Source organism: Cibotium barometz, chromosome 11 (assembly GCF_041138505.1).
Source record: "Cibotium barometz isolate CiBa-2024 chromosome 11, ASM4113850v1, whole genome shotgun sequence".
In the NCBI taxonomy this organism is placed as follows: Eukaryota; Viridiplantae; Streptophyta; class Polypodiopsida; order Cyatheales; family Cibotiaceae; genus Cibotium; species Cibotium barometz.
The window spans coordinates 50,214,693-50,239,665 of NC_141056.1; the positions used below are offsets into that span (position 1 = coordinate 50,214,693).

The 24,973-nt window shown below is 46.6% G+C and overlaps 1 protein-coding gene across 4 annotated transcripts in view; it reads right to left on the reverse strand.

Moving 5' to 3' along the window:
- Positions 1-2,356: 2,356 nt before the first annotated feature.
- The window catches only part of LOC147634291 (serine/threonine-protein kinase CTR1-like), a 131,533-nt gene continuing 108,916 nt past the window's right edge, over positions 2,357-24,973 (reverse strand). For all 4 annotated transcript variants that reach the window (XM_086805426.1, XM_086805424.1, XM_086805425.1 and 1 more), the window contains 3 exons: positions 3,035-3,129; positions 2,683-2,933; positions 2,357-2,593 (listed from right to left, as the gene is read on the reverse strand). In XM_086805426.1, the coding sequence (XP_086661552.1) occupies positions 2,834-2,933; positions 3,035-3,129 (195 nt within the window). In that variant the 3' untranslated portion in view covers positions 2,357-2,593; positions 2,683-2,833. The remainder of the gene's footprint in view (positions 2,594-2,682; positions 2,934-3,034; positions 3,130-24,973) is intronic.

Consider the following 24,973-nt stretch of genomic DNA (forward strand, 5'->3'; position numbering starts at 1 on the left):
TTAAAAGAAAAAGGGGCATATATAGATATTACACACATTCACATCAGACCCATGGTCTATGGCATATAGCTGGCTTGAGCAGAATTTTTCTGGTGTTAGGGTGCTTGGTCAGGCGTGCAGACTTGTCCCAAGATTGCTTATGTCCCGACTGCCACAAGAATTCCCTGAATAGCTTCTCAACTTTTGCTCTGTAGGTCCTGCCAAACCCACAAACTGAAGCAGCAAAGGCTATAGAGGCCGTTAGGACATGATTGATTACCGTTACTTTACCTGCAAATGACAGTTGCACTGTATTCCAGTGTGCAGGCTTCTGTTGGATTTTCTGGAATAGTCAATCAAATGCTGTATAGCGATGGTCCATACCAATGGTTATCAAATATTAGAAGTAGGGTACTTATTTTACCCACCAACCATGTGCTCCCATGGTATCATTATACATGCTAATTGATGGGGCGGTCGCATGGATGATTGTTGCCTTGGCTTATTGCTATTGCCTACTGTTGCTAACTTGCTAATTGCTAGTGGGGATATAAATGTTCTTTTAGCTTCCTGCTACTCTTAAGCAAGACACTTCAAAGTCTTGGGTTGAAAGCTTTGTGCCTTTGGCCTTGAGCTTTCACGTGGCTCATGTGTCACCTTTTCTTCTCTTTTAGATATCTATTACATATTAACCATGGACAACCAAGGCACAAGCATTCCGGCTTCCATTCCTGTGTTTTGCTTCTTAGTGTCTTTTACATACCGCATCAACGTGCAGGTTGAGTATTAGTCTAACTTTTAGGTACCCACCACCACCTTTTTTTTCGTCGAGTTAGACACCTTTTAGTTGCCCAACACTCGGTGGGTTGCCCCTCCAATCCCTTGGGTATCCAACAACGTGCCTTTGGTACTCATGTCTCCTTGAACGTAAATTGTTGTCATTGTGTTGTTGACCTTGCACATATTATCTCCTAGTTTTGCCTTCTTTCTTGATTGTAGATGAACATCATCCTAATTGGACACTGATCTTTGAGGCTATCAAGAATCAATGCAAGCCCAACTTCATAATTGAAATTATTGGAACCTTGTGATGGATTGGTGGGTCAACACTTGGCTCTTAAGCAACTACAACATACTCATCCAACTCCACCATGATTGATTTTACGTCATTATCTTTTTGTGGTTGCACATTTTATGGTATGCTCTTCTTTGGTATGTGTGCGAGAGCATGCGTGTGCATGCATGCCATGCACACACACTTGAACTTGCACTTGTGCCTTGTTGATTTTATTTTGAAAATCAGCTACCTCTTTTTCATGTCCCATTGGAGCATTGAACAATGTTTCTTAACATTTCATAATACTTTAGGCTGATGAGATGTTTCAATGTTGATTGTGGTCCACATGTTATGGTACGTGAAATTTTAAATTCTCTAACGCCCTGAACATTGTTACACATCTAAAATCGTTGTGCTTCAAAAGGTTTAGCTTGATAACACTTAATTCCATCCAAAGGAACTGAACCATAACACCACGTCTAATAGCAACTCCACAGCCTACTCTTAAACACTACTCTTGTTTTTCTTTTTAATTATGTATATTTATGGCTTTTAGAGACTTTTGTTGAGAAATAATCTGTAGCGGTTCCAAGAAGTTTCTTCTAGAAAATACTATTCACAATACAATAGCTGAAAGACATGTCCAGTACCAAAAAGGTTTGGAAAGCGTACTTTTCTATGGTTGTCATTAGACACTTTCTTTTTAATTTGGCTAATGCCTTCAAATTTTTAGCAGTATAAATACAAAAAAAAAAGTACCTTGAAAAATCTCATATATATATATATATATATATATATATATATATATAAACCCTTTGCACGATAAAAGTTGTTATATATATAATAAACCCTTTGCACGATAAAAGTTGCACGAGAGGCCCCTGGTTTTGGTGCGCCTGTTCATGATTGTTGGATATTGCACCAAAACATATTCACATAATAATTAATATAATATATATTAATGTGTAACCATCAAAATCATAATTATCATGCATATTTTACATTTGCAATGTCATATATTATTGTAGGTTGCCAGAGACAATATGATAATTGTTCACTTTGTAGAATAATTTGTTACGCTCATCGTGACTTGCCATTGAGCTGTGAAGCTACACAAACACGAAATTAAACTTCCTTCTTTTAAAGAGTTGATTATATATAAGGTGTCATGTTTCTGTTTTCAGCAGGCCAAACGCATTGCCTCTCAGGCCACAAGTCAGTCACTAAGAATCCATGGCAAAGATTTACTTTTTAACTCTCATACCTTGTCGTTAAAAACCCATGCTCCCTCAAGAAAATGGAACGAAAGGAAAGGCAAACAAAATATAAGAAAAGCATGATAAATAGCATTGGGATTAGTGAGAAGTTGGTAAGGGAAGAGCTCTTTCCCTTGATACAGGCCAGTACAAACTTGGCATCCACCTAGAAAAAGTGAGCAACTCGAAAGTGAATATTGAAAGTGTTCTGCATTATACAGCAAGCCATTGTTTATGTTATTCTTGGCTTGCCCTGAGCATGCTGCTTAGTCCGAGCTCTCCATCCGTGCTTTATGCACATCTGCAACACACAAATATACTTCAGGAACTTCCAGCCAACTTTCACAGCCCAATCCAGCCAGACACAATACCCACACTTACAAGCATTACCTGTATGCATTGAACGAGGGTGGACCTTGCAGTGGTAAGCAAGCAAGCAGTACAAGGGTAGACCTTGCAGTGGGAAGGAAGCCATCATCTGAAAGAGCATAATAACTCTGCTGTCTGAGCGCCAGATAATGGCCAAAAAACAAAAGACTAGTTAGGAAGATGAAGCCTCCACAGGTGCAGCCACTGTAGGCCTCTGCAATGGCTTCAGGGATTCCATAATGCTCATGAATGAAGGTCGTTGCCTTGGATCACTGTGAGAGAAGTGACAAAACCATTGCAAGCTTAGTTTGACCACCACCACATCAGATACAACCACCATACATGAAAGAGAACCTTCAGACTCCTCACTTACTTTGCCCAACAAGATTCAATGAGTGCTGCTATCTCTGGATTGAGGTCCTTAGGGATGAGAAGCCTCCTATGTTGAAATCCTACTGCTCCTACCACCTGCAGTAACATTGATGAGCCAAGAGATTTGGTTTATATAACTGAGCACAGGGTTTTACATTAAAAGGTCAACTGCAGAATCTTCCTAAGCAATTACAAAGAGAAGCTCCTTTCATAATAGCCTAAAGGTGTTCCATTTTTGGAGTAAAACATGGCTGATTATATTACCACAAAATCCGAAAATTGCAAGTGCGACCAATCACACAATTTTATGCGAAAAAACAAGACCTATACAAAATCTCAGGGACCCTTCCAAATGCAGCAGCCACTAATAGCGCCTATGATACTAAAGGTCTCTGACCTATTCGATGATTCCTGAGGATGCAGAACATGATGAGGGATATCAGAAAAATGCTTACGAGCAGAGATCCCATGCTTGATGTGGAAAACTAAATCATCCGGAGCAGCCTCGTATTCAAGATGCCGGCCTACCAAATTTGGCTGCAACCAGCAAAATTCACCCCAGGTAATGTAGCTGAGGTCCAGAGAAATCCATCGGAGAAGCTGAGAAACACCTGTCCACACCATCTGAGAGGACTGGCAGGACCAAAAACAATGATGAGTCGTCTCTACGATCCCATCTGAGCAAATTGAGCATTTGCCAGGAATGCCCATCTGCACTAGCCAACTGCCCACTGGTAGACCAACATGTGCCAACATCCACATAAAGGAAGTCATTCTGTGTGGTCTCCACGAATCCCAAAGCTGCCTCCAAAATCTCTCCAAGAAAGCCAGAGAAATCCCCTCTGCATGCCAATGAGGGGCTCTAGAAGGGGTGTGTGTGGACTAAGCAATGCGCGACGCCCAATCTTGGCAGTGTACTGAAAGAAGGGAACCCGCTCTTGGCCTTGCCGTAATGGAGGCCAAAACCACTCACCTGGATCCCAATCTAAGATATGTCATTGAATGCAGACCTCCAAGTCTGCACAGAGCAAGCAGGACCTGCATCCCAGCAGGCCCAAGAGATGTAAGATCGCTCACCAATCATGTGCCTAAAAGCGTCCCTAATGTGGGGATTCCAGAGGATAGGCGGTCGCTCAATCTCCCCTATAAGAGTGGGCTCTGGGTGAACGAGGCATCATCTGAGAGACTCCCAAACACGCAGTAAACTACAAAGAAAGGCCGAACAAGGTGGCTGATAGTCGACAACAGTGAAAATCCATCTGATAGGAGGCCCCCAATCTCCACCAAGGCGAGGGTGACAATGACACAGACCATCCCAAAGTAAGATCTTCCAGGTGTGATCCCCTAAAGTGAGCCCTCGAACCATGAATTTCGCTAGTAAAGCCTTGCTCTGTGTCTCAGGGTCTTTGATGCCCAAACACCCCATCATGTGTCGGTACAATATTTGTATCCCATGCCACTCTTGCTCTCATATCCGAAGTGCCATCTGAGCCAGCCCACAAATAATTTCAGATCAACCATCGAAGTCGAGAGATGGAAAAACATGAAAGGCACCAACAAGAAGTGACATACTAAGCCGTGGCCAAGAGAACCTGATTAACTACCAAGGCCCTGCCAGCCAAAGAAAGTCTAGCTGAACTCCAAAAAGCCAACTTTCTCTTGATAGAGGAAATCATTGGAACAAATGTTGGGGTGCCAATATGTCAAGGCCAACCTATAAACCTAAATAGTGAGCAATCTGTCCATGACCACTACAAGTGAATCCCCACTGTTGACCCCAAGTAGGAGAAGCCAAAGGATCGGTCACGAAACCCAAAGACTTGTTCTAGTTGATCTTTGCTCCTACTGCCAAGCAAAAAGTATCAAGAACAACTCACACATGCTCTAAGACCTGCGCATTATCCTCAACATACAGAGTTGTATCATTGGCATACTCTGCTTCAAGGAGGTTCTCAGGTAAATCCAAAGGTAACCTCAGGCCATGAATCCCTGTAGTGCTGTCTCGAAGAAAAGAAGGTGAAGATATTGTCCAAGATTCTCTTATCTTGGACAAAGCTTGTCTGAGTGCCATGAATAAGCTCTGGGAGGAACGGGTGAAGTCTGCAGCAAATCAACTTTGCTAACCCCGTATAGGCGGTCGACAATAAAGCGACCAGTCTCCACTGTCGCAATTCCAACTTGTCAACCCCTTTAGGAAGAAGACAAATCAAGTGGATGTCATGATCTCTCGCATCCTGCCAGAGTCCTCCAAAAGGCCAAAAGAAGAGGGTCTCTAGTCACTCAAAAGGAGAGAAAGACGGCTCGAGAGAGACCATCCTCACCTAGACAAGTATGTGCACTCTGCGATACAAAAGCGGATGCTAACTCCATTTTTGTGAAAGGGGCCATCATAAGCACATAGAGATTCATTATCACTATGTCAGGGAGAGGATTAATGCAAGGGAGATCTCATTATCTTATTGCTCTACAAAGGACAATGTTGCAGATCTATTCACGAAGGCGTTGCCTCGAGAGAAGTTTGAAGCTTTCCGCAAAGCTTTAGACTTATTCTCCTACATAGAGTGATTTGGTGCAGACCTTGTACAGGTTCACATGGCCACTATAGGGGGGGATTTATTGGCATATATGTTATGAGTAGTGCTACATGTGAACATGGGCTAACCAAGGGCACTTTTCTCCCTTAGGGTTTTTCCCCTTGGATATTAGGTGTGAAAGGACACCACTCATTTATTGTATTTTGATATTAACCCCCAAGCTCCACACATTGTATCCTATCTTCTTTGTGTGAGCATCTATCACCATCACCCTTGAGATTGCTTGTTGCCGTTCATTCTGTGTCTCTGTTTCTGTGCAGCTCCCTAACCCTAACATCAAGTGTATCAAATCCTCTGAAAGCCTCTGTGGCATGGCTCATGTGATCATAATCTCATTGAAGGCTGCTCGAAGGCCGCCTTCCGTGAGATCCTAATGGCGAAGAAAGAAGGAAACTAGTAGCCCCTCTGCCCCTGGGCATTTGGCACTAGTACATCTTGATACGTATATATAGAAAACATTGTTTCAGCAACATATCTCTCTTCTCTCTATTCATCTTTGCGTTTTTGCAATGTTCTTAATACAGGCAGTTCTTCCGCATGCTACATTAAGTAATCATCCTCCGCATCTTTTCATTCCTTAGTGGACAATGTTTTCATTCTGGCAGAGTTGCATGTTTGACCAATTAGCTATGGTCTCCATCTACTCCGCCATGCGAGTGATTCAAAGTATGACATAAACCATTAAGTATAGTTACTTCTTGAGATCCATATGTTCACTTGGATCTTTTTTAAAGTGATTCAAAGAATCACATAAACCATTAGATAAAGTTACTTGTATCATGGGGTGGCCAAAAGTTCTACATAGGGCACTTTAATATGGAACACCTTGATGTAGGTTGGCATCTCTTAGCTTACAAATTCTTTTCAGAGTGTTTGATGTAGGTTGGCATCTCCTGGCTTACAAATTCTTGACTTCCATAGGTATCTTTGTCATTGAATGTAGACCTCCAAGTTTGCACAGAGCAAGCAGGACCTGCATCCCAGCGAGCCCAAGAGATGTAAGATCGCTCACCAATCATGTGCCTAAAAGCGTCCCTAATGTGGGGATTCCATAAGATAGGCAGTCGCTCAATCTCCCCTATAAGAGTGGGCTCTGGGTGAATGAGGCATCATCTGAGAGACTGCCAAACACACAGTAAACTACAAAGAAAGGCCGAACAAGGTGGCTGATAGTCGACAACAGTGAAAATCCATCTGATAGGAGGCCCCCAATCTCCACCAAGGCGAGGGTGACAATGATACAGACCATCCCAAAGTAAGATCTTCCAGGTGTGATCCCCTAAAGTGAGCCCTCGAACCATGAATTTCGCTAGTAAAGCCTTGCTCTGTGTCTCAGGGTCTTTGATGCCCAAACACCCCATCATGTGCAGGTACAATATTTGTATCCCAAGCCACTCTTGCTCTCGTATCCGAAGTGCCATCTGAGCCAGCCCACAAATAATTTCAGATCAACCATCGAAGTCGAGAGATGGAAAAACATGAAAGGCACCAACAAGAAGTGACATACCAAGCCGTGGCCAAGAGAACCTGATTAACTACCAAGGCCCTACCAGCCAAAGAAAGTCTGGCTGAACTCCAAAAAGCCAACTTTCTCGTGATAGAGGAAATCACTAGAACAAACTGTTGGGGTGCCGATATGCCAAGGCCAACCTAGAAACCTAAATAGTAAGCAATCTGCCCGTGGCCAATCCAAGTGAATCCCCACTGTTGACCCAAGTAGGAGAAGCCACAGGATCGGCCACGAAACCAAAGACTTGTTCTAGTTGATCTTTGCTCCTACTACCAAGCAAAAAGTATCAAGAACAACTCGTACATGCTGTAAGACGTGCGCATTATCCTCAACATACAGAGTTGTATCATTAGCATACTCTGCTTCAAGGAGGTTCTCATGTAAATCCAAAGGTAAACTCAGGCCATGAATCCCTGTAGTGCGGTCTCGAAGAAAAGAAGGTGAAGATATTGTCCAAGATTCTCCTATCTTGGACAAAGCTCGTCTGAGTGTCATGAATAAGCTCTGGGAGGAACGGGTGAAGTCTATAGCAAATCAACTTTGCCAACCCCTTAAGGCAGATGACAATAAAGTGATCAGTCTCCACTGTCGCAATTCCAACTTGTCACCCCCTTTAGGAAGGAGACAAATCAAGTGGATGTCATGCTCTCTCGCATCCTGCCAGAGTAGAAAATCCTCCAAAAGGCCAAAAGAAGAGGGTTCTCCAGCCAGAGAAAGAAGGCTCGCGAGAGACCATCCTCACGTAGACAAGTATGTGCACTCTGCGATACAAAAGCGGCTGCTAACTCCATTTTTGTGAAAGGGGCCATCAAATGCCTACCCATCTCCTATGTGATCACCTTGGGAGTGCAACTCTAGACTTTGTGTCTAGCAAATTCGACCTTGGGAGAATCTGCCTCAACAGAGAACAAGGTAGGGTAGAACTCAATGCCCGCCTCCAAAACCTCATCTGGTGCAATTCGGACTCAGCCCTGGCAATCTCTCAAAGCCCTAAGCTGTTGTCGACAAGGCCGCCATCCATGAATCCTGAAAAACTCTCTATTCATTCGATCCCCCTTGCGGGCCCAGAATGAAGCAGAAGAGTGAAATCGGAACTCAGATCTGCTCTCAACTACGGCACTCAAAGCTGCTCTGGCACGGACCTCGTTATCCCTAAGAGAAGGAACACCGGGATACTGCTGCTGAAGTCACTGGATAGAGGCTAGAGACTGCCCAATAGCTCTTTCCTTCTCTTGCATACTCCTTAAGCATGTGTCTACCATCTCGGTCCAAGCTACGAATGCAATAGGAGTTAGATTCCAGGATTATGGGGCAGTTGGAAGTTCTTTTACTGCAGGAGCATCACATTTCTGGTTCCCAGATCAATCAACATGGAAAGATTCTTGCAGGTCAGAGGCACACTTTGTGGGAGCCTTCCTTGGGCAGGAGTAGTGGAGTATGTATCTCTGTTGGTGACAGATGGCTGAGCAGTGTGTGTGCCCATAGGACTTTGGTCACTGGCAAGGCCATGTGGATTACCCTACAGATTGGAGACACCAGATTGGGGATTCTGAATGTGTATGCTCTTATTGATGTGAGAGCCAGAGGGCAGTTTTGGACTGATATTGTTGCGTCCCTTCCTACCTTGGATTCTTGGATTATTGGAGGAGATTTCAAAAATCTTGAATCTCAAGAAGACTTGAGGGCAGAGTATCTGCATGGAGGGAGCCAGGCAATGGATTCTTTTGTTAGGATTGCAGCAGCTGAGTAGGAAGCTTGGGATCGGTTGATGTTCTAGGCTCATTGTTGGCATGAGACCTCCTTTCCCAGGCTTTCTGGCAGTCTAGCCTTCTCTTGGGGCTTTAGGCGGCAGGTGGCTAGAGAGATTGGACAAATTCTATGTAGATCATTGGGCTGTTGCAAGAGGTGGCTCCATTAACATTCAAGCCAGGACCATTATGTCAGATCATGCGCCAATACATTTACTACTTGACCCTCCCTCTGTGTCGGCCCCGGGGCAGCCTTGTAGGGTCCTTGAAGTTTATTCCAGCGCGGGAAGATCAAGGAGGCCGTTATTGGCCAGATACAGAGGATGTGGCGGAGGGCCCAACCTTGCACGAGTCGAGCTAGATTTGTAAGGAGATGGCAGAGGCATGCATGAGGAGTATGCAAGAGGAGGAAATAGCTATTCGGCGGTCTCTAGCCTCTATCCAGCAACTTCAGCAGCAGTATCCCGGTGTTCCTTCTCTTAGGGATGACGAAGTCCATGCCAGAGCAGCTTTGAGCGCCGTAGTTGAGTGCAGATACGAGTTCCAGTTCCACTCTTCTCCTTCATTCTAGGCCCGCAAGGCGGATCAATTGAATAGAGAGTTTTTCAGGATTCACGGACCGCGGCCTTGTTGACATCAGCTTAGGGCTTTGAGAGATTGCCTGGGCTGAGTCCGAATTGCACCAGATGAGGTTTTGGAGGTGGGCACTGAGTTCTACTCTACCTTGTTCTCTGTTGAGGCAGATTCTCCCGAGGTCGAATTCGCTAGACACAAAGTCTGGAGTTGCACTCCCAGGGTGGTCACATAGGAACGTGCATGAAACATTGGGTTTCGTGCCACGGCTATAGCACTCTGACTATCAGTGAGTATGGTGATGGGTGTCTGATGACACTCACGAAGATCAGTCATCAATCTTCTCAATCATACACAATCTAATGTGGTTGTAAAGGCTCCCCTCTACTCAGCCTCACAAGTAAATGTGGCAACAGTGGGCTGCTTTTTGCTCAGCCATGATATGCATGAATGCCCCAAAAAGAAACAATTCCCACTGGTGGATTGCCTTGTATCATAGTCACCAGCCCAATCGGAATCACTAAAAGCGTGTAACTGCAAGCTGTCCCCTTGGGATATACCAACACAAGATCAAGGGAGCCCTGAAGATAGCGAAAGATCTGCTTCATTGCTTGCCGATGCTTTGCACCTGAGCTGTGCATAAATTTGCTACACTGGGAAACCCCAAACTGAATATCCGGGCGTGTGTTACATAAGTTTATGAGGCAGCCCACTGCTTGGCTGTAAACACTCATATCAAAAGGCTCTCCAACATCATACATGCTCAATTTCAGCCTTGACTCCATCAGAGTAGAGATGGGCTTACAATCTTGAAACCCAAATTTGTGCAATAGCTTTTAATTGGTGTATATAAATCCCAACATCTGTCTCCACAAATTGTATGCCCAAATAATAATGCAACAATCCCAAATCTGTCATCTCAAATGACATTTGCATCAGATTTGAATGCTAAAATTTTATCCATGTCATTCCCAATTAACATGTCATCCACATAAAGAATGAGCATAATCAAAGTGCCATGACCCTCTTTCACGTAGCTCTCTGCTGGACTATTACAAAATCCCTGCGTGGTCAAATAAGTATGAATCTTCTCGTACCAAGCTCGGGGATAAAGTGCTTTTCGAAGCTTGCATACGTTGTTTTCATGACCATGCATCACAAAACCAATGGGCTGATTTACATACACTTCTTCTTGCAAATCCCCATTGAGAAAAGCTGATTTTATGTCCAACTAATGCACTTTCCATCCATGATGGACAGCCAATGCAACAACACATCTAACTGTGGTTGTATGAGAAGTAGGTGCGAAAGTCTCATCATAATCAATGTTCTTTTGTTGGGCATATTCTTTGGCCACGAGCCTTGCCTTGTACCTGTCTCAATGGTACCATCAGACTTTCTTTTCAACTTGTAAACCCACTTTGTGCCAATAGGCTTCTTACCCCAGCAGGAAATTCTACCAAATCCCATGAGATGGATAGAATCCATCTCATTTTGCATGGCTTGCATCCGATGCTCATTCTCATAAGCCTCTTCAAATGAATCTGGCTCATCTGCATCACAAAGTGTACTCATGCAAGTAACATCTGCCTGTTCTTTTGCATTACGTGAACCAGCTCGTGTCCTGCTACACCAAGTGGAGCTGAACGTTTGCTCTCTTGTAAAGTATGGAGCAGCCAATGAGGCACAACTCTAGCCTCTTCCGTTGCAGTCCGCTCTTGCTCCATTGCCTCCTCCACATTTTGAGGTGTAATGAGCTCATTCATGGGCTGATTTTGAGCACCCAAATGCCATCCATTAGGCAAAGGTGATGGTTGATCTGTTGAGCCATCAATTCCCAACGGGAGAAGTCCTTCAAACATGTTATGTGGGCCCGAAGTAGCTGTCTGAAAAATTCAGCCAATGTTTGGTCTGAATTTTCAGCAAATACAACATCTCTGCTGTCCAAAATCCTTTGTGTGGAAGGATTAAAGAGACGGTAGTCTTTATTGCCACTGTTATAACCCACAAATATGCACTTAGTTGCTTTGTCATCAAGCTTAATTGCTGAGGTACATGTGCATAAGCTATACATCCAAAAACTCTAAAGTGATCAACTTTAGGTTTCCTTTCGTGCCAAACTTCATATGGCGTTATGGTTTTCAATGCTTTGGTAGGGCATCTATTCAACACGTGTAGCACACATTATTGCCTCCATCCAGAATTTGAGGCAAGTCTTTGCCTTTAACCATGTATCTAGCCATTTCCATCAAAGACATGTTCTTTCTCTCAGCAACACCATTTTGCTAGCAACATCATTTTGCTGAGGAGAAAATGGCATTGTGCATTGATGCTTTATGCCTTTTTTTGCCATAAAAGCTTTGAAAGCAATGGACATGTATTGCCCCCCTCGATCTGTATGGAGGGTCTGCACTTTGCAACCTGTTTGATTTTCAGCTTGTGCCACAAAATGCTAAAAACATGCAAATACATTAGATTTTGCCTTCAAGGGATACACCCAAGCAAATCTGGAGTAGTCATCAATAAAGGTTACAAAGTATAGATGCTTTTCAAAAGATGGTGTCCGCATAGGACCACACACATCACTGTGCACAAGTTGTAATTTCCGGACAGCCCTTGTTGATCCCATCTTTTGGGAATGCATTTTTATGCATCTTACCCAATATACACCCTTCACATACATGTTTTGGTGGCAGCTCTACATGAGGCATATTCGGTACCATTTTATGCCCTTGCAATAGCATCAAACTCCCATAATTCACATGCCCAAACCTGGCATGCTACAATTCTGCCTCATGCATGGCAGGTGTAAGAGTGGTAATCACATGAGCATCATACTCTCTCCTGTCAAACCTGTCAAGCTGATATAACCCATGGTACAATGTGCCGGAAGTGACCAATGCATAGCCATCTTCACAATCTTTCACTGTGCATCTCTCGTCCTCATAGTTCACTGCATATCCTCTTTTGGCAAAAGATGAGACAGACATCAAGTTCTTCTTAATCCCTGGCACATACAATACATTTGGAAGACATAAGTACGCACCATCTGCTTTTGTGAGGATCACCTCACCAACACCCTGAACTGGATAAGAAGAATTGTTTGCACATGTTATCCACTTGCCCTCAGGGGCAGCCATAAGCTTCTTAAACAAATCCCTTCGTGAGGTAATGTGTTTAGAAGCACCGCTGCCAAAGTACCATGTGTCGTGTCTTTCATTGACACTGAGAGACATGCTCCAATGATGCATCATAACTGCAAGTAAGAAAAGTCCACTCATCCTGCGCAAGCTTTACTGAGGCATCATCTTTCCCTGTAGGTGATGAAGAAGAATCTACAGCCATGCCGCTTTCCTTTTTCTTCTCCTTTGCAAGCCTCTTTGTGCACTCATTCAAGTAATGACCTAGTTTCTTGCAGTAGTGACATTTGCCCTTTTTCTCGGGCTTGCCTGCATCATTTTTAGCCTTTTGTAAAGGCTGTCCCAAATCAACCTTCGGCTGAAAACTGTGTTTGGCTTTTCCCTTGCCCTTGTCTTGGGCAACAAAAGCCCCATCACTACCACACATGCTGGAAGATTTGTTCTTTCGATTCAGCTCCTCTTGTAGTAACAAACCAACCAACTCTTCAAACAAGATTGGTTCCGGGTTTCCCAGCATAGAGAGAGTGAGCAATGTGTGTGGAAGTTCAAGAAGGTTTCTGGCAAAGATGATAGTGTCCTGGAAACCAACTCCTTTTCGGAAATGACCTCATCAATATTGAGGAGTTGCTCTCGAAGATCCTGGATCTTCGTAAGATGATTAGCCATACTATCACCATCATTCATGTCCAAGTTCTCAAGCTCTTTCTTAAGAAATGCAACCCTGGCCTCATTCTTTGCCTGACACATGGTTTCAAGTACATCCCAAGCTCGCCGAGAAGTCCTCCAAGACCGAATATGCAGTATGATTGATCACTTTACTGACAAAGTAATCAAAGCCATTGCTTGGGCATCGCGAGTATCCATCTCTTCTGCTCTTGTGAGGGAGGAGTTGGTATTGTTGGGTATGGGGGAAGAAGCCTGCACACAGACACACACACACACACAAGTGCAAGAGAGAGAGGAACTAGTGAAGCTCAAGAGTGCTGGAAAAGATGTACTCAATAATAATAAAATGAAAGTACAATGTGAGTACATAAAGTAGACTAGGGCAAAGTGCCCAACACACGGGGAAAAAGCCTGTGTCCAGTCACAAGGAAAAAGTGCCCGTGAGTAAGCTGTGTTCACACCTGAACTAGCCGGCCGGGAGTGGTCATGACCAACAAACCCCCCTCAAGTGAATGGTGTGAACGGGGACAAGGTGTAGCACACTACCCTGGTAGAGGCTGTAAACTCAAAGCTTTGCGGAAAGCTTCAAACTTTTCCCTCGAAAGAGGCTTTGTAAACCCATCTGCTATATTGGCATGTGTAGACACATAAGCCAAGTCAATCTCTCCTGCATGGAGCCTTTCCCTGACATAATGATAGTGAACCTCAATATGCTTTGTGCGGGGTGGTAGGGGATTGCTGTCCAACACCAAGATCGGCTAGAAGGCGTCGTAGCCACACACACATTCCACAGTAGCTGTAAAGGCTGCCCTGTATTTAGCTTCACAGCTAGAAGTGGCCACTGTAGGCTGCTTCTTACTGAGCCATGAGATGCATGAGTTACCAAGAAGAAAACAGTTACCACTGGTTGACACTCGCGTGTCATAGCAACTTGCCCAATCATTGTCTGTAAATGCAAGCAAGCATAGTGTAGAAGAACTGCCATAAAACAAGGCAAAGTTTGCAGTTGCTAGTGCCTTTAAGATAGCGAAAGACACGCTTACACGCTTGCCAATGCATAGTGCTCGAACAATGCATGAATCTGCTCAACTGAGAAACAGCATGCTGTATGTCCAAATGAGTAGAGCATAACTAGATAAGACATCCCACAACTTGCTGATAGGTGGCAACATCAAAATGCTCACCAGCATGCTCAAGTGACAGTTTTAGACCTAGTTCCATAGGAGTAGAAACAGGTTTACAATCTGTCATGTGAAAACGCTCAAGGAGCTGCTCAACATATTTGCACGGAGATAACATGATACCCCCCTCAAAAGGTATAAATTGTAAGCCCAAATAGTAATGTAAATGCCCCATGTATGTGACATCAAATGCATGCTGCAAATCAGCTTTAAAAGCTGAAATATCACCCTCTTTAGGGCCAGTGACGAGCATGTCATCCACAAAGAATAAGAATGAGAACATTGTTCCCAATGTGGCGTACATAAAGTGTACTCTCGGCTGAACTATTCGGAAACCCTTTGGCAGTCAAGTATGCATGAATTTTGTGGTACCAAGCACGAGGAGCCTGTTTAAGACCATACAATACTTTATGTAAACAGCATACTTTGCTTTCTGCACCTTTTTGAACAAAGCCAGGAGGCTGAGACACAAACTTCCTCCTGCAAATCACCATTCAAAAAAGCAATTTTGACATCCAACTGATGTACATGCCATTGTTTGTGGGCAACCAATGTAATAGTAGTACGTATGGTAGTCATACGTGAAGTGGGAGCAAAGATCTCCTCATAGTCAATGCCCTCACGTTGGGCATACCCTTTGGCGACCAAGCGAGCCTTATGGCGATCAACTGAACCATCAGGCTTACGCTTAAGCTTGAAAACCCATTTTGTGCCAATAGCACGCTTGCCTGGGGGCAAGTCACATAACTCCCAAGTACCGTTTTTGTCAATGGAGTCCAACTCCGAATGCATGGCTGCCACACAATTGTCATCCTCCAATGCATCAACATGAGAAATGGGTTCCTCATTACAAGCGGTGGCAACAAGAGCTGTATCCACATAATGTAAAGATGCATGGCGAGAAGTAGCACGTGTACGACCTGGCATAAATGTAGACTGTTTGCTATCACACAAAGTGTCAACCAGCTATCTAGGAAAAGTTTTTGACTTCCTAGTATCTGCATCTTCCTCTGCCAATGCATCACCCAAGGTATCCTGATCAATCTGAGGCATTTTAGGATCAATTTGGGGCAAGTTCAGCTGCTGATTTTGCTGGTTTTCAGCAGGCATAGGTGGCTGTAAATGAGCTGAAACGGGCTCTACATTGTCCACATTTGAAATGAATGAAGGCAACAAAGTATCAAACACATCTTCCCGCCCAATAGATGGCTGTTTGGTACATGAGACAAGTGGTTGAGATGCATATTCATCAAAGATAACATCTCTTGACACAATGATCTTGCCTGTATTAGGCACATAGTCTATATCCCTTACTCTTAGTAGTATAACCAATGAAAATGCATTTGATTGCCTTTGCATCAAGCTTATGTCTTTGTTGTGTGGGCACATGCATATATGCCAAGCACCCAAAGACTCTCATATGAGTCACCACTGGAATCCTGCCATTCCATGCTTCATAGGCAGTCATAGATTTCAAGGCTTAAATGGGGCAATGGTTAAGCACATAATTGGCACACATAACCGCCTCAAGCCAAAACTTACTGGGCAGATCCTTGCTTTTGAGCATGCAACGTGCCATCTCCATAAGTGTAAGATTACGTCTCTCTGCATCTCCATTTTGCTAATGAGTATAGGGGGTAGTACACTGATTAGAAATACCATGTAACTGCATGTAAGCTGTGAACTCATTTGACAAATATTCCCCCCCTCGATTTGTACGCAATGTGACAAGCTTGTGTCCACAAGCATTTTCAGCCATGGGACGGAAGTCTCTAAAAGCTGCAAAGGCACCTGACTTCACTTTTAAACCATACACCCAACAAAACTGAGTGTAGTCATCAATGAACGTGATGAAGTACAAGTGTCCTCCAAAAGATGGAGCCCTCATGGGGCCACAAAGATCACTATGAACGAGTAAGCTATGTTCACACTTGAACTAGCCGGGAGTGGTCTTGAGCAACATGTACTGCAACTTGTTGAGCACCACGGCCAGGCGTGTTAGGTGCTATGTCAGCAGGGCATACATCTTCACCTGACACATACCCCATAATCCTTTGGCCACAAGAAGATTTTGAACCATGAAACTCCAAAGGGAGTAATTACTGCAATCCAATTTGTCCTCTTGGGACAAAACCCCGAATATATCGGTCGTATTTCCAGCCATGTGATGAAATCTCTTGCAAGAGAGATGGAAACACGTGCAACCAAATATGCCATAAAAAGCACCTGTAGGCAAAATCCCAAATGCATCGGAGTGCAATGCCAGGCAACCACAAAGTCATGTGCAAATGTTTTGCCCCGAATACAAGGCTGCAGATGAGCAATGCTGAAAATCCCCAAATTTCTAAGCACCAATGGGCTGATTTATGTGTCAATTGCACATAATTCACAAAAGTCCCAAAAATTTGTGTACCAATGAGCTTTAATTGTGCAATTAAGCACTGATTTTAAGAAAGCCCCAAATTTCTTTCTGTCCTATAATTGCAATTGTGGAAATTCAGAAAAATCCCCAAATTTTGAAAAATCCCCAAATTTTCCTTGAATCCTGCACCGAGATGTTGCCCTGCACTGCTGCCTGCACTTGATTTTTGCGATGAAGCAAGAAATGTACAAAATCCCCTTGAACTGAACCAAAAAATCAGTTGTAACCCTGATTTTAAATTTCAGGTGGGCAAGGAGATGGCGATGTCCACTGTTGTAGGTGTCGGCTTTCTCTGGCAATGGCCTCTGACCAGAAGAACTGGCAACGCACGTGGCAGACTTGCAGGCATGGCTGCAGGTGGCGGCTCGTGACGCTTGAAGACAGCTGGGCGATGGTCGACTTTCTCTCGCAATGGCCTTTGACCAGCAGACCTGGCGATGCACGTGTCAGACTTGTAGGCTGCAGGTGGTGGCAGCCTACACTTGAAGACCAACAGCTGGCGACGCTTGAAGGCAACTGGGCGACGGAAGCTTCGCGAGACGACGCTTGAAGCGACGGGGTGCTATTGGTCGGAAGGCGGCGACGCCGCGAAGAAAGCTGGGGACAACATCGGAAGCTTCACGGCGACAGCTTGGGCGACGAAACTCGCACGGTATCAAAAGGGCGGGCCAAAAATTCTCACGTTTCAGGTGATTGCCACGTAAGCCTATAGCGGGGCGGAGCTCAGCTAGGCGCCGCTCACTGAGGTGAGAGCACTGCTGACGGCCTGGGTGGTGGAGGAGCCCTTGGCACTAGCATCGCCCCTATTGGAGGCTGAAACGGGCAGTGTTGGAGAACAGACGGAACTGTGGGCGACGGCCGGAACTGCAGCGGATGGAAGCTGAGCCGGCGACTGAAGTGCAAAAGGCAAGGAGGCGACTCCAGCTCTGATACCACTGTTAGGGTTAGGGAGCTGCATAGAAACAGAGACACACAGAATGAACAACAGCAAGCACTCTAAAGAGTGATGGTGATAGATGCTCACGCAAAGAAGATAGGATACAATGTGTGGAGCTTGGGGGTTGACTCCACAATATCAAAATACAATAAATGAGTGGTGTCCTTTCACACCTAATATCCAAGGGAAAAAACCAAAGGGAGAAAAGTGCCCTTGGTTAGCCCATGTTCACATGTGGCACTACTCATAGCATATATGCCAATACTTGATTCCTAAGGACAGTGGTGACAGATTGGAGATCCGACAGTGGAGACTCATCACCCTTCTTGGGACGGCCTACAAGATCTTGGCCAAGGCCATCAGCCGCAAACTTTGGTCTTTCCTCCCTTGACTTGATCCATGACACTCAGATAGGCTTTGTTCAGGATCGGAGCTTACTGGACAACATCTTCACTTTCTGGGAGGCGACAGCTTCGGCCAGGCTGAGACAGCAGGACCTCATAGTGCTCCTCCTAGACTTTGAGAAAGCTTATGATAGGGTTGATTGGAGCTTTCTTGAGGGCACGATGCATCGGATGGGATTCCCAGTGGAGTGGATCCATGGTGTTTCAGACCTTTACTCAGCCTCTACAGTGAGGTTCTCATTCAAGGAGCTCGAGGCGACATATTCCCCCTTTCTTGCTCGGTCCAGTAGGGCTCCGCAAACTTCGGTCTTTCCTCCCCTAACTTGATCCATGACACTCAGATAGGTTTTGTTCAGGATCGGAGCTTACTGGACAACATCTTCACTTTCTGGGAGGCGACAGCTTCGGCCAGGCTGAGACAGCAGGACCTCATAGTGCTCCGCCTAGACTTTGAGAAAGCTTACGATAGGGTTGATTGGAGCTTTCTTGAGGACACGATGCATCGGATGGGATTCCCAGTGGAGTGGATCCGTGGTGTTTCAGACCTTTACTCAGCCTCTACAGTGAGGTTCTCATTCAAGGAGCTCGAGGAGACATATTCCCCCTTTCTTGCTCGGTCCAGTAGGGCTGTCCACTGGCACCTTACCTTTTCCTATTCATCACCGAGGCCATGAGCAGTTTCCTCTCTGCTCAAGAGTCACGACTCCAAGGATTGCGTCTACCCCCCCGTACTCAGGTGGAGAAGCTAGTGGACTCAAAGTTTGCAGATGACACAGCAACATACCTAGCCGGAGATGTGAGGAACCTCTAGAGATTCGTTGAGGCTATTGAGATCTTTTGTCGCGCATCAAGAGTGCAGATCAACTGGCACAAGCCGTGTGGTTTCTGGGTAGGCTTTGCGTTTGCCCCGACTTGGCACCTAGTGAGGCTTTCCAGTGGATCCCGAGGGGCACTCCAGTCCACTATCTGGGATGTCAGGTGGGCATCGATATCTCTTTGGAGCAACAAACCACCCCTCTTCTTCCGAGCATTTGGAAAAAGCTTTTGTACAAGAGCTTTGCAAGGCTCTTCAAGTGGTGGTGGCGAACTTGGTCCTTGCCACCATGTGGTACATTACTTCTTGTTGAGCCTTCTCCCGAGTATGCATTGGTCAATTACAACGGTTGATCGGAAACTTTTTGTAGGCCGGCAGTGATGGGAGGCCCGCTCGGGCCAAGGTGGCATGGAGAGTGATCATTCAGCCACAATGCAAAGCCGTGCCCTGCTGGGCAAGCTGATTGTTAGAGGACTCCTTCCCGGTAGTGAGCCTTGGAAGGACTTCCTCTTGGCCCGGATTTCAGCCCGTACCCCAAGCCTAGGGGGCCCCTAGCCGCAAAGCACTAGATGAATCTTCACTGAGATGAGGGCCCACGGTTTTAGCCCAGCTTTTGAGGACAGATTTTCAGCCAGCCTACTCCGAGCTTGGAATCACCTTAGGCCGGCCCTTAGGCAATTAGCTCCGGGAGCCTCAGAGCGTCTTCAGCAGCCCTTGATTTGAAATCCCCTGATCCGTTCACCCAGAGGCCATATGTTGGGGGCCGGACCTCATGTATCATGGGAAGCATTGAGCATAGGACCCGCTAGGTCCCTTGGAGATTGGCTTGCACACAGGCAGCTACCCCCGGAGGCTCAGGAGAGAGGCCTCGCACGGATCAAGGGTAGAGACAGACTCAACCTCGACATCGACTCTGCCATTCCCTAGGAGTGGCTGACACCTCTCCCAAACGCAACCCCCCCACAGTGGCGAGGCATCTTTACTAGGCATGATATTCTCTTGGCAGTTCATGGTGCGGATGAGGGCTGTGGGTTGCTTACTTTTTCTATTGATCCCCACGGCAGATTAGAGAGATTAAAGTCCCCTTTGGAGGATTTCATTGGCTACACCTTACAAATGGTGAGGGTGATCGAATTTCATGCACATGAGTGGCACATAGACCCCCCACCGGCCAAAGTGGCCAGGGAGAGACTCTGGCGGTTATGGATTTGGGAGAGCTGGCCCCCCACGTGCCTCCAGTGGGACCCGAGGGAGTGGACTTGGTGCGATCTTGCTGATCGGGAGGAGACTCTGGATAACCCCTTCTTTGCAGTCACACCTTCTGGTCTCCATCCTTCGGACCTTCAAGGACGCAAGGAGTTCGTATTTCTGTCAGTGAGCAGCTTTTGCCGGCAGTGAAAGGCTCAAGAGTCATAGTTCCTAGGCGAGCACAATGAGTTTCCATTCTAATTGGAGAGGATGGCGTGGGCTTCCTCAATGTCTATGCCTCGAACGCCGCTACAGGTAGAGCCCTCTTTTGGAGCACAGTTCAACAGGCTCTTCCCCAGGTTGACTTTTGGTGCATGGGTGGTGACTTCAACATGATTGAGGCAGCAAAGGACAGACTTGGAGGAGGCAAAGCCACAGTCTCAAGCGCAAACTACGGCTAGGCCGCAAGATTCAGATGCCCAAGGTTGATGGCACCTCGGTAGCAGTAGTACATTGGCAATCACAGGGCCTCTCACAGCGTTTTCTTTGAGATTTTTGGAAGAGGCTCTGGGACAGTTTTCAGCCTCGAAAGATCACCCTCTTTCTTTGGCTGACGGTACATAAGAGCTTGGCGGTTGGCACGTGGTTGGCCGTTGGTGGTCGACCAGCCGCTTGTTTGAGATGCAGCCAACCTTAGGAGTCTCAACGACATTGTCCTTGGGATTGTCCGAAGGCTTAACACGTTTGGCAGCGGATTCTTTGCATCTTCACGATGGATAGGACCTCGACCCGTATCATTACATGGAGCACTGTTGCTTGGGCCACAGAGCTTGAGATTGTCAGGACTTACAGGAAGGTGGGGGGCTAGCACTTCAGGTCTCTCACCTTCACATTTCGGTAGTACTAGTCCCAACCCCATCTACTGACAACTGGAGACCGGGCTCATGTCAGAGATGGGAGATTTGCAATAGCATTGCAACTTGGCATATATAAAGAGCTAGATGCAGTGAAGCCATCGAGGGTACCACACTTCGCCTGCGGAGTCCATCAAGAGCATTTGGAGATTTGCAATATCATTGCAACTTGGCATATATAAAGAGCTAGATGCAACGAAGCCATCGAGGGTACCACACTTCGCCTGCGGTGTCCATCAAGAGCATTTGGCTCGACATCATCCATACCCTCCACGGTCATTGGGGGAAGTTGCAGGGTGACTTTGACCGCATGCGGAAGCGGCGGGAAGCTTTCTTGAGACTCTAGCGGCCTAGCCCTTTTCTCACCGATAGAGGTGGTGATCCACTTGGCATTACAAACCACGTGTGTGGTTATTCCACCCTCCCCCTGTATGAGATAGCCTTCTCCTCATAGAGTGGCCAGCCGCAAGAGAAGGCATCTTTCTCCATGTCTTGATTATTTGATCTCCGCCCCGTTCATGGAGGCGAGTTTGTATCTAGCCCTTCGTGGTGGTATTTAGCCCTTCGCGGCTGTTTTTTACTAACTAATATAAGGATCTTTTTCCCAAAAAAATCTCTCTCTCTTCGCCTCGCTTTCCCCACCCGTCCTTGCTCAGGCCCCCAAGGCAGCAACATAATCCTATCTGCTGCTACTTGTCTCCCCACTTGCAGCTGGTCATCTATCGGGGCCACCAGCTGAGGACCAAAATCAGTACTAGAAGGGGGACCCCTTCAGTCCAACATGGACAGCTCGCCGGCAACAAGGACTAGAGGTGAGAAGGAGAGGAAATACAGCTCGATTTGCGTGAGCACATAGAAGATCGGCAACCCCCATATCAAAACCGTGAGAGAAGTATGCAAAATGAAGGATACAGACATTGAGCACCTACAAGAGAAGCTCGGGGAGAACAAGGATAGTGATGACCTTAGGCGTGAGTTGCGTGCCTCCATGCAAGAGGAGATGGATAGGTGGAAGGTAGACATGCAGGCATACATGGCTACTCAGCTAAGCAAGATGCAGTCCAAATGTTGGACGCAAAAACCAGCCACCACACCTCACTAATCACGGAGCTGGAGGCCCAAGTCGCCACCCTTAAAGTGGAAAACGAGACCTTGAGGGGACGTACTCAATTCGAAGAAGGAGAAATTCAACTATCCCTCAATGATAAGCTGAATACACTTAGAGAGCAAATGAAGACCCTCCAGGAACAAGAGGAGAAGAAGGCAAACGAGGCAACCACATGGGCCGAGGTGATTAAGAAGACACAGAAACAAGTGGAAGAAGCGGGCAGCTGGATTGAGGTTGCCAAGAAGCAACGGAACCCACCATCATCCCCAAACATCATCATCAATGACACACTCGAAGAGGAGAAAAGAAGGAAGATTAGGGCATTGAATGTGAGAGTGGTGGGATGGAAGGAAGGAGCCTCGCCGAAAGAGGACGCCATAGCACTATGCAGAAAGCTGGAAATCGCTGATACCCCCTTCGTCGAGGCATGGAGGGTGGGCAAAGACACCACCAAGGAACACGCACTCATCCTCAAGTTTGCGGGGTTGGAGGCGAGGCAAGCATTCCTTACCAAAAGGCGGGCACTAAAAGGAGAGAAGACTTACCTCGAAGACGATCTCACACTAGCACAGGTGGCACACAGGAGGGAGTGCATGCCACGCATCTTGGATGCACGGAAGGTAGGGAAATGGACAGTGAACATAGATGGGAGGGTGATCATCACCGAGCGACGTGCCCAATGACGTTGCGAGACCTATGAGACCAAGCTAGAGATTGCGGTTTGGTACTGCAATGGCGCCTTGAGGACAGATGCAGGTCTGTTTGAGGAGACATTTAGAGGGAGAGACTTGGTCTTATACATAGAGACACATCAGTGCCAGGGGAGTCGGCTTCCAAAGGTGAGAGGATACAGATGGGAGTCTGTTCACCGCCCACACCCACGCACAATAGGGGGTACCCGGGGGTCGGGAGGGGTGGCTTTACTATATAAGGAGGAGCTTCAACATGTGATACAGGTGGTCAGACAGGATGAGGCCGCACAGTTTTTGTGGGTGAGGATCCAGACAGAGAGGGCCCGAGACATCTACCTTGCAGTGTGCTACTTTGCACCCTCCAATTCTAAATATGCCACCCTTGGAGAGTCCCCATACCTGCCCCTTTATGATGACATTATGAAGTTTTCCAGTCTAGGGGATATCCTCCTAGCTGGAGACTTCAATGCCCGCACGGCAAGTGCACAGGTACCCTTCTTTGAGACAAATGATCCCATGTACCAAGAGATTGACACGGTGGGTACGGATCTGGAATGGAGATGGGTAAGCAAGTCAGTGATGCGTGGATCATGTAGATGATGAGAGAGCAGGATACAGCAGCCCGCACAGACTGTGGAGAGTCTCTCTTAGCCCTTGGCGGGGCTCATAGGCTAGCCATTTATAATGGCCTGGCTAGATGGCCTAGATCCAACTCCACCACCTCCTACCCCTACAGACATGGAGCCAGTACAATATACTATCTAATGGGATCCCTCTCTGATCCCACTCATTCTGGAGTTTACCATCTCTCCTCGCCCCATCGGTGTTGCAGCCGACCATGCATACCTGGCCTTCTCCCTCACATGCCGATACACCATCCAACCACCTGCTTTGCCCCATCACCGTCCGAGATACCACTTCACCAGAGATGCGAGAGACCTCTTCCATCTATTCTGATCACGTCTACCGCATCCTCTCCGACCTCGACCCCCACATCCCACTTGATGAGTTTACCACACACCTCTCAGCCACCCTCCATACGTCCGCTGCAGCCACCTTCCAGCACTCCAGAGCCACCACTACATCACCAGGAGGGACTGTCCCACAGAATAGCTCGTGCGACGAGGAATGTCCTGATACTCGAGCCTGTCTACATCGGGAGATGGCGCTGGGATCCACCACTCACGAGTAGGCGCGAGTGATCTTTTGACGTCTCACACGGAGAAAGAAGAGAGCCTACCTAGCCAGGCTTGAGTAGGACCTATACCAGCTATTTCTTGGAAGGGACTGTAAGGCGGCCTGGAGGATCTTCCAAGATCATCGCCTTCCAACTCCGATTACTTCACCCGACACCTGGCACACCTATGCCACCTCTCTCTACCATGCCCCCGAGCAGCCACCTCTCCCCCATCCACCCGAACCTCGTCCCCCACACTCTTCCTTCTTTCACCTCAGCATGGTGAGAGATGCTATTGACAGGAAGCAGATTGGGAGAGCACAGGATCATGATGGACTCCTCACCGAGCATTTCTCCCATGCTAGGGACACGCTAGCCCCTTTACTGGTTCACATGTTTAACATTGCTTTATGTGAGGGCTTCCCCGTCAGTTGGTCATCGAATACTATTGTACCTATCTTGAAAGCACGTGACCCCATGGACCCCAACAACTACAGGACTATCATGATTGGCCACACCTTGGCAAAGATGTATGGTTCAATTTTGGAGCATGAGCTTAGTAGATGGTCCAAGGAGCAGAGACTCAGAGCACCGGGGTAGGCAGGCTTCAGGACAGGGCACTCCACACTAGATCATATCTTTACACTACGGGGGATCATTGAGGAGGGGAGAGCTCACGGGCATTGGATATACTGCAGCTTTGTGGATTTCCACAGCTTTTGATACCGTCCCACGGGCCATACTGATAAGGAGACTGCAGGATATGGGAGTGCCAGCATAGATGCTTTGGGGGATCATTACACTCTACGAGTCAGTCACAGGCAGAGAGTACGAGCTCCAGGAGGTGACTCAGAGATCATACACAACACTAT